We start from the raw sequence: 10,994 nt of genomic DNA on the forward strand, positions 1-10,994 counted from the left end.
CATCAAAAAATAAGTCTTCTTATTTCTCCAAGTCCTCCTCTCCCAGTCCGAGGTGCCCTTTGTTATTCTGTCTCTGACCAGAAATCCTTTTCTCTTAAAGACGAATGCCCCCATCCCACTCAAAAACAAACAAACAAACAAACCAAACCAGGCAGTGGGCATTCGTCCGTATTGCACCATTGTCAAAAGACAAAAAAAGGATCCAAGGGACGGTCCGGTCGGTCAATAAATTACGAGATCAGTAAAAGCATCGAAGAAGACCAAAAAAAGAGGAGAAGAGAAAAAAAATCAGCTCTGTGTGGTTCCAACTTCAGGCATTGGGCTCCCGCCACTAGCGCATAGCAAGAAGCCATGTGAGAGCAGAGCAGAGGATTACACCAGAGATTCTTTAAGTATAGAGATATGCCAACATAATAGGTTTCTATGGGCACCTAACACGACCAGGTTCCGGTCTGCCTAAAGGGGCGTGTCATAATGCTCCTACAATGAATAGAACAGTCCTTAGGTCTGCCTAGGTCTGCCTAAAGGGGCCATAATAGAACCAGGAAACAATGGGCCAATGGAACCTCTCTCTCTCTACTCTCTCTGGTTATACTAAGACCCTATTTCAGGAGTAAACCAGGTTAAATTAAGAGGTAAATCATCTAATAGAAGAGCCGGGACTCCTGTGTGTTCTTCAGAAAACGAGGACTCCAGGCTCTTCTATTAGATGATTTACCTCTTAACTTCACCTGGTTTACTCCTGAACCAGCTTCTTAGTATGTATATACCCCTCAAGGGTGGTCCCAGCACCCCTCACACACTGTCCACAAGAGAGGAGAAGAGAAGAGAGAAGAATAAATCATAATCTGTGTGTGTGTGCTCCCTTCTTCAGGCGTTGGGTTCGCGGCAGGTGGGGAGGTTGACGAAGGTGAAGATGTTGAACTCGATGAGGATGGAGAAGCAGAGGAAGACGGCGTACATCATGAGGCAGGCGATGCCCAGACGCCGGTCCAGAGTCCACTTGTTCAGATGCACACCCAGGATCTGGAGGAGAGAACAAATATATACACACACACACACACACACACACACACACACACACACACACACACACACACACACACACACACACACACACACACACACACACACACACACACACACACACACACACACACACACACACACACATATTGGTTAAGGAATAGGGTCAGTTCAGTGTTAAGTTTAAACAACTGTGACCAAAATTGCTTCCGCTATGACTTGTAAAATCCTCCAAGGGCCATACTATGAACACAAATCAGGATTTCCCCCCTGCACTTTAGACCTATATTGACGGCAGCTATACCTCCAGGATTTCCCCCTGCACTTCAGGCCTATACTGACGGCAGCTATACCTCCAGGATTTCCCCCCTGCACTGTAGGCCTATATGGAAGATGGCCACCTTTACAACAGACCCCACCCTCACTAGGTCCCCTGAAAATATAACTTAATAATTATATTGCAAATGTAATTTCTAGAATTTCTTTACAAAACATGTCATATTTCACGTGAAACTGCATGACAGTGCATCGAGGGCCGGATAAGGCGGCCTCAAGGGATGTAAACGGCCCCCCGAGACATAGGTTCCCCACCCCCGGCCTAAATTATGACTAAATGAATCATTAAGGCTCAATTGAGCACAGCTGACTTACAGTTAGAAAGACGGAAGCCAACAGCAGGCCAACGGAAAAGATGAGTCCTTTACTGTTGAGGTGGATCTGGGGAGGGAAAGCAAGACACAGTCAATAACAGTTGATAACACAGCACATTAAGTAAGGGTTAACGTTCGGCGAGAAGGTCGCTACCGTGGAATAGCAGCACGACAGAGAGAATCTTTAGACCCCGACGCGGAGCGGAGGGGTCTTGTTCTCTCTGAAGTGCTGCTATTCCACAAAGCGACCGACTCGCCGAAGGTTAACCCGCTTATTATATGGATATACTTAAATGATTCACACATGGCGGGGACATTTCTTTAGGCCTATTTAATGTGAGGTCTAGGCTATTATAGTTTTTAATGTCAAAAGATTGTTGCTGCGCAAAACAAAACAGTGCCGTTGTGGAACACCGCTAACAGCTAGGTAGCCAGGACAACAGGTGTTGTCTATCACAGCAGCTGATTAGAGTCTTGTTGAAAAGTCGCTTTAGCAGTGAAAAGTCTTGTTGCCATTGACAGCGGTCTGTTATAGACCAACCCGTCCGTTATCGAAAAATAACAGACGTGCGAACGTTGGGGAGCCCCGTTGAAATGAATGGAGCATTCGACCGATGACGTCACAACCATATAATAATACAAGTTAATAACACGGCACAATAATAACAGTTAATAACAACACATTAATAACAATAATAACAACACATTACAGTTAATAACAACACATTAATAAGAGTTTCTGGTAATAACACAGCAAGACAAACAGGGCCCGCCAATCATTTACTGTATACCTACTAGTATATCCATGTTAAATAAGACAACTGTAACTTAGACTGAATAGCACATTGCACTTTGGTACTGAATACTGCACTTTACTGTGTTTAAGTTGGGTTTTTTGTCAACCTGTCTTCTTGTCCTATAGAGGGAGGGGAGGGGGTGTTGTGTTTGTCTATTGTGTTCTTGTTTATTGTAATGTCTTTGTAATTGTATCAGATGCACTAAAAATGGCACAGAACAATTTTCTGAAAGGACAAATAAACTATCTATATCAGCACAATAATAAGAGTTTTTTTTAAATGTATTTTTTTATGGGCTTTTTCGCCTTTATTTTGAATAGGACAGTGAGGAGCAATAGGAAACAAATGTGGAGAGAGAGACGGGGTAGGGATGGCAAATGACCCAGGCCGGATTCGAACCCTGGGTGCAACCCTTGGGCATGCAAGCCCAAATGTGGGGGGCTTAGCGTGCTGCGCCACAGCGCCCCCCACAATAATAAGAGTTAATAACACAGCACAGTTGAAACTCAACCCCTCGTGACTATGTCAAATCCTATGTAAGGTCCAGTGACACTTCTTCATGATGATGGAATTGATCCAGCTGCACTTGTAGTTACACTACCCCCTGCTGGAGACAACGAGACTAGCAGGGACAAATATTAAACCTACTGACTGTAAGGGAATCTAATACAGCTCGACAATTGCTATTGGAGATGTTAACACAGTTTCAGCTCACTCTGCATGCGCACACACACACACACACACACACATATTGACGCATGCAGGCACACGCAAACACACACACACATACACACACCTTGACGCCTGCAGGCACACTCGAACACACACACACTCCACCAACACCAGAAGTGTGATAGCTTGCACATTTATTTTGCCTCATCACACATAACTTGATGTTTCACCTAAAGGTTTGGCCTCAAAAGCAGAAGGAGGAGGCATTCCCTATCTTGCGTTTGAAATCTCGGACGTCTCAGAGTCAGGGTGCAGGCCCATACAAGGGTTACTTTACTTGGCACATACACATGGCACATAGGGGAGCCCACAGGGGGGGGTTACAAAGGGGTCAGTTGTCCCGGGCCCAGGGAGATGGGGGGCCTAGAATTGGGGTTCTCATTACATTGAATATAATGGATGAGGGGCCCATTCAGATGAATTTGTCCTGTACCTGGTAAAAGTGGCCCTGCACACACACACACACACACACACACACACACACACACACACACACACACACACACATACACACACACACACACACGCCCAGACTCATATAAGGGTTGGCACACACACACACACACACACACACACACACACACACACACACACACACACACACACACACACACACACACACACACACACACACACACACACACACACACACCCGGCCCCATATAAGGGTTGGCACACACACACACACACACACACACACACACACACACACACACACACACCCAGCTCCATATAAGGGTTGGCACACACAAACACACACACACACACACACACACACACCCCCGTCCCCATATAAGGGCCTTATCGAGGTCAGAGGGCCTGGTACATTCCTGCACAGCGCCCCCCAACACACACACACTCTCCAGATGGGTTTGATTTAGACTGCATTTCTGCTCTGACAGGTGCAGTCTCAGCTGTGTTGTTTTTGGACAGTGATCACGTTCCACCGTCTCACTCTTTTTCTCTTTCTCTCTTTCTTTTCTCTCTCTCTCTCTCTCTCTTCCTTTCCCTGCTTGTTTTGAGTTTTCATTTTTCTCACACAAAGCCAGTTATTTCAGCTGCAACAACACGTTATTCTCACCAATAGCTGCGAGGGTGGAGGACCGAAATAGATATTCGACAACAGGAGACGAAATATGAACCTAAGGCTGAAGTGACTCCAATAGGCCTCTGCAATGGCTATAATGTTGTTGTTTTTTTACGTTTAATTTTGGCATCAGACTGTACGAAGAAATGTCCTGGTCAGCACCACTGACCACATGCAGGGACGGGTTAAGGTGGCCGTGGGCCCCTAGGTGTGTGCGTGCGTGTGTGTGTGTGTGTGTGTGTGCGTGTGTGAATGTGTGTGCGTGCGTGTGTGTGTGTGTGTGCGTGTGTGAATGTGTGTGTATAAACTCACGCTAGATCCGTAGTCGATGGCCAGAGTCTGCAGGGTCCACGGCAGCCCGAGTCCCACCAGGATGTCAAACACATTACTGCCAATGGAGTTGGACACCGCCATGTCGCCCAGCCCTGTAAAAATACAGTAAGAATACAGTAAGAATACCGTAAACAGGTAAATAACACACCATGTCGCCCAGCCCTGCAAGAATACAGTACAGTACAGTAAGAATACAGTAGTCAACAGGTAAATAACACGCCATGTCGCCCAGCCCTGTACAAATACAGTACAGTACAGTAAATATCACGCCATGTCGCCCAACACTGGAAGAATACAGTTAGAATACAGTAAGAATACAGTAAACAGCAGGTAAATAACACGCCATGTCGCCCAGCCCTGTAAGAATACAGTACAGTACAGTAAATAACACGCCATGTCACCCAGCTCTGGAAGAATACAGTACAGTACAGGTAAATATCACGCCATGTAAGAATAGCCAGGCCAGCCCTGGAAGAATACAGGTAACAGGTAAATAGATGTCACCCATTATGGGTTTGTGATGTACTATGTGTGTGTGTGTGTGTGTGTGTGTGTGTGTGTGTGTGTGTGTGTGTGTGTGTGTGTGTGTGTGTGTGTGTGTGTGTGTGTGTGTGTGTGTGTGTGTGTGTGTGTGTGTGTGTCTGTGTGAGAGAGAGAGAGAGAGAGAGAGAGATAGAGAGATGTTTCTTGAGGAAAAGAGAGACGTGCCGTGTTATGTGTGTGCATGGGTCTGTTCATTTCTCAGTGTGTGTGTGAAAGTGAAAAATAGAAGAAGAAAAAAAAAGAAAGTGAGAGGGAGTGAGAGGGTAGAAGCAATCGTAAACTGAGAGCCCAAACCAGCAACCACATGCAGAATGTAGGTCAGGAGACATGTAATTGAACACATGAGTTTGCCTTTTTCCGTCAACATTCCCGCTTGTCCAGACAGGCTAGATGAATATTTTACGACAGGACAGAATAAACGAAGATAAAAGTAGAGAGCCCGTGGAGACACGAGGATGATTTGCTCACGGGAGAGTGACTGCAGCGACCGGCTGAATGCTTTTCAGGATTGCATTGTTTTTCAGCTGTTGAAACCTTTTTTGTTAATGTCTTCGGTTGTTTACATCAATGTGCTGTCACAAACAATCTAACTTTTGCTACTCAATGCAAATCAGTTTGCATTACTCAAGACTAATGGAATAAAATAGGCACCTTTTCAAAGTTTGCATACAAGGCACCCGTCTTTTTAATAGTGGCAAGTACTGATGACAAATTAATTTATTCATTCATTTATGAGTCTCTGAAGTGGAGTCAGGACGCTGCAAAGCTGTTTGCACCATCCCCCTAGTTGCCATGGGAACCAAACACACTGCACGACTCAAAAGCTGTTGGACAAACTGTCAGAGACAGCTCCTTCACCTTCTTTCCTCCCTTTCTCTCTCTCTCTCTCTCTCTCTCTCTCTCTCTCTCTCTTTCTCTCTCTCTCTCTCTCTCTCTCTCTCTTTCTCTCTCTCTCTCTCTCTGCCACATAGTTTGCATAGTTCACAGTCTCTCTCTTTCACGATCTTATCTTTGAGTCTTCTCTCCGTCTCTCTTTTCTCTACTCTGCTCTCCAGCTCTTGTGCGCAACTCCTTTTCTTTTCTCCTGCCTTACTGAGTGGAATGACGCACTGAGTGAAACACTCCGACAGACAAAGCCACAAAGCAAAGCCAGGAAAATCGATTGGAGGTGTGCAGCATGAACTCTGTTGAGTATTACCTAATATATTGAACTTCGGCTTTTTTTCGCACACCTCAGCTGGCAGGTGCGTCGGAGATGGCACCATGGGTTACTCAGCAATAGTTCAAAGAAACTCCCGCACACTGACCATTTCGCTGTTCTTTCTTTAATAAACGACGTTTCGGTACTAGACCTTCATCAGGCAATCTCGGATCTCAAGGAGATTGCCTGATGAAGGTCTAGTACCGAAACGTCGTTTATTAAAGAAAGAACAGCGAAATGGTTAGTGTGCGGGAGTTTCTTTGAACTATTACCTAATATTCAACAGAGTTCATCCTTCACACCTCCAATTGATTTTCCTGGTTAACAGCAGACGATCTCGCTAGCGTCTTTCAGATCGGAACGATTGTGCAAAGCATTCCCAGGCTACAAATCGGTTCCATCAGGTCTAGATCTCTGTACTCTGTAAATTGCTACAAGAGAGAACGGTAAAACTAGGATTGATTCATCAGGAAAACATCACACACATGAATGACGGCAGTGGATCTCAAAGTGTGGTCCGGGGACCACTAGTGGTCCGCGACAGAGCTCAGGTGGTCCGCGAGGGGATTGCTACTTGTCCAGAGACAAGCTATCAGCATTCATGACATTATTGCAAAGCTAAATATAGCTAGAGTCATATTTTCACCACAATAAGACAGGCTTGTAAATGTGAATTACTTTGTAAAAAATAAGGGATCTGCATTGAAATGAGCACCGGTCAACTGTCAATTCAGGTGGTCCCTGAACATTTTTGGGGGGACAAAGTGATCCTCGGTCAGAAAAAGTTTGAGAAACGCTGCCATAATGTAATGTAATGTAATAGTGTAATAGTGTAATGTATGAATGATGGCGTGCTGCCCACCTTGGCATAATGTAATGTAATAATGTAATGTAATGTAATAATGTAATGTATGACTGATGGCGTGCTGCCCCCGTTGCCCTAATGTAATAATGTAATGTATGAATGATGCCGTGCTGCCCACCTTGGCATAATGTAATGTAATAATGTAATGTAATGTAATAATGTAATGTATGAATGATGGCGTGCTGCCCACCTTGGCATAATGTAATGTAATAATGTAATGTAATGTAATAATGTAATGTATGAATGATGGCGTGCTGCCCACCTTAGCATAATGTAATGTAATAATGTAATGTAATAGTGTAATGTATGAATGATGCCGTGCTGTCCACCTTGGCATAATGTAATGTAATAATGTTGTGTAATAGTGTAATGTGTGGATGATGCCGTGCTGCCCTCGTGCTACCCCTCGTGCTGCCCACCTTGGCGTGCCACGATGAGGCTGGCCATGCAGTCCGGAACGCTGGTGCCCGCCGCCAGGAAGGTGATGCCCATGATGACGTCAGGGATGCCCAGCGTGAACCCGATGATGGTCACCTGCAGGGGAAACCATATTACATTACATTACATTACATTACATTATATTACATTACATCGCATTACATTATATTACATTATATTACATTACATTACATTATATTACATTACATCACATTACATTATATTACATTACATCACATTACATTATATTACATTACATCACATTACATTATATTACATTATATTACATTATATTACAATGATGTTCACCCCTTTAACCCTTTAAGACACGGCGTTATATATTTGTTGTTACCAGAAGGGAAATGACCGAGTTGTAGAGCAGTGCTAAAGGCCCTGTGTCATGTCATATTAGTATTGTGGTAATTACACTTTCAATAACTATTACAGGCTGCCTAAGATGGTACGGCGCGCATTAAGGGGCTACGACAGAGTCCTCTTGCATCCACAATTAATCCTGCTGAATGTGGTTCATCCTTCTTGGTGGTATGCAGACATTTTCCTTGGATGCTGTGGCTCTTGATACATCACAAAGACTTGCTGTCTTGGTCAAAGATGCACCAGCAAGCCCAGCCATGTCTTAGTCGGCTGGGCACCGGACTGCTATTCGGGCGACTCGAGTTCAATTCCCGACGCAGGTAATTTCCTGATCCTCCCTGTCTCTCTCTCACACTCAATTTCATTGTCCAACCTCCACATGAGTAGAGTAGAGTAACTTTATTGATCCCCAGGGGGAAATTCAGGAGATGGGCTGAAGTGGGGGCATATGGGCTTATGGGGTGTACGATAAGCAGTGGTGCAATTACTCTTTTCTGGGGGGATATGCAGGAACTATTTTGGACCCGCAACACCCCCCTCCCAAAAAAAAAAAAAAAAAGAAATAACAATTATTTGTTATGTGCTATTACGCCCCTTGTTAAACTCTTGCGACCCTTGAAATATGTATCTGTTTTTGAATCTAACAGTATTCTCCCTCTTTTATCCTCTCTTTTTGTCGCCCCCCTCTCTCTGGCGCCCCCCTGCAAAGCATACGTCGCATATACTGTAGATAGGTAGGACGGACGTGTTCCCGCGCAGTTCGTCCCCCTCGGGGACGCAAACTCACCCCGTCGCCAACTACAACAGTTCAGCAATGGGAGGTACAGTACAATACCATTTGACTAAAGGACCAGTCCCTCAGCCCAGCGCTACCGATACTGTATGAGGCTTCAGGAGGGAGGTTTTACTAATGTTCCACACTAACTCTGCTACTTAGCCTTCGTTACACTCGCCCCCTTAAACCTCACTCCCATCCTCGGTCATCGGCACCACTGTGACAGAGGTTTTTCCCGCACAGTTCGTCCACCTCAGGGCGCGAACCTGCGACCTTGTCAACTACAGTACATCAGTTCGGAAATGGGAGGAACAGTACGATACCGCTGGACTAAAGGACCAGTCCTCTAGCCCAACAGCATCGACACTGTATGATAATAATAATAATACATCAAATTTGTATAGCGCTTTTCTAAATACCCAAAGACGCTTTACAGAACATGTAACATAAAACAAAAACATGAACAGACATTCAAAGACATACAGAGACTAAAACACAACACAACGGCAATGGAAAGTTCTTTTTTTTTGTCCATAAATCATGACGGTATGGAGCGTTCACAGTAGTGGAGAAATATGGAAGCCCACGGCGGGGGCGGTATGAGGCTTTCGGGAGGGAGGTTTGCTAACGTTCCACGGCAACTCTGCTAGTTAGCCTCCGTTACAATTACAATGATGTTCACCCCTTTCAGACGGCGTCCTCTTGCGTCCAAAGTTAATCCTGTTAGATGTGGTTCATCCTTCTTGGTGGTATGCAGACATTACCTTGGATACCGTGGCTCTTGATACATCAAAAACACCAAAACGCTGTCTTGGTCAAAGATACACCAGCAACACACACACCAAGAATTTCTCCTTTTTTGAACTCTGATATGTCACCCATAATGTTGTTACCCTTTTAATTGAACCTTCACACGTTGCTCTCATGGGTGCAATGTGCAATCAATGAAGACTGTCTACCAGGATGGTCCAATTTATCCATGATACTTCCCACACCAAAATCACAGGGGTTTCAATTTCATTGCCCAACTTCTGCATGATATGGGCTGAAGTGTGGCAAATGGACTTGTGGGGTGTACAATAGAGAAATAGAAATGAAAACGAAAGCCCAACTAGGAAACTCCAACTCCCATTGTCATTGTGACTGCACACAATAAAATTGCATTTATGCCTCACCCATGCAAGGGGGCAGCACCCAATGGCGCCCCAAGGGAGTAGTGTGGCGGGACGGTACCATGCTCAGGGTACCTCAGTCATGTAAGAGGATGGGGGAGAGTACTGGTTAATTACTCCCCCCACCAACCTGTCGGGTCAGGGGTCGAACCGGCAACCTTTGGGCTACAAGTCTGATGCTGTAACCAGAGAGAGTAGAGAGAGAGAGGTTCCATTGGCCCATTGTTTCCTGGTTCTATTATGGCCCCCCTTAGGCAGACCTAGGCAGACCTAAGGACTGTTCTATTCATTGTAGGAGCATTATGACACGCCCCTTTAGGCAGACCGGAACCTGGTCGCGTTAGGTGCCCATATCTCTATAGAATATCTCTGCTGTAACCGCTTACCCATGACTGCCCATGACTGGCGGCGTATATATGTTTTCTTACCATCCAGACCATGATGTATGAGAAGCCTGCGATCCAGAGCGTGGAGGCAGCGAAGGTGACCATGAACCACCTCTCCCAGCGGGGGTCCGCACAGTTGGGCACCGTGAAGTAGAGAACCAGGCACAGCGGCCACGCAAACAGCCACTTGATCTTATTACAACAACCACCTAGAGGAGAGGGAGAGACAGAGAGAGAGAGAGAGAGAGAGAGAGAGAGAGAGAGAGAGAGAGAGAGAGAGAGAGAGAGAGAGAGAGAGAGAGAGAGGAACACAAACAGTTAGTTGGGTACTATGACGTTAGGTGCAGGCACAGAGGCCACACATTTCAGCTTATTACAACAACCACCTAAAGCAGAGGGAGGGAGAGAGAGAGAGAGGGAGAGAGAGAGAGAGAGAGAAAAGGGAGACAGACAGACAGACACAGACAGGCAGAGAGAGAGAGGAACATGAACAGTTAGAAGAGCGCCAGTTTGGGCATGGTAAAGTGCTACACAGTCTCACCCCAAGTAGTCAATTTTTGACTACTCAATTTTTGACACCCCAAGACTGCAATTTTTGACGTCTTGGGTATTCC

At 45.4% G+C, this 10,994-nt stretch overlaps 1 protein-coding gene across 1 annotated transcript in view; it reads right to left on the minus strand.

The window, feature by feature from the left end:
• Nucleotides 1–819: 819 nt before the first annotated feature.
• The window catches only part of LOC134441133 (sodium/potassium/calcium exchanger 3-like), a 169,809-nt gene continuing 159,634 nt past the window's right edge, over nt 820–10,994 (minus strand). The window contains exons 13-17 of the mRNA XM_063191320.1: nt 10,423–10,589; nt 7,654–7,768; nt 4,605–4,717; nt 1,678–1,743; nt 820–1,026 (exon numbers count right to left, since the gene is read on the minus strand). Coding sequence (XP_063047390.1) covers nt 871–1,026; nt 1,678–1,743; nt 4,605–4,717; nt 7,654–7,768; nt 10,423–10,589 — 617 coding nt within the window. The 3' untranslated portion in view covers nt 820–870. The remainder of the gene's footprint in view (nt 1,027–1,677; nt 1,744–4,604; nt 4,718–7,653; nt 7,769–10,422; nt 10,590–10,994) is intronic.

Source organism: Engraulis encrasicolus, chromosome 24 (genome assembly GCF_034702125.1).
Source record: "Engraulis encrasicolus isolate BLACKSEA-1 chromosome 24, IST_EnEncr_1.0, whole genome shotgun sequence".
Taxonomy (NCBI): Eukaryota; Metazoa; Chordata; class Actinopteri; order Clupeiformes; family Engraulidae; genus Engraulis; species Engraulis encrasicolus.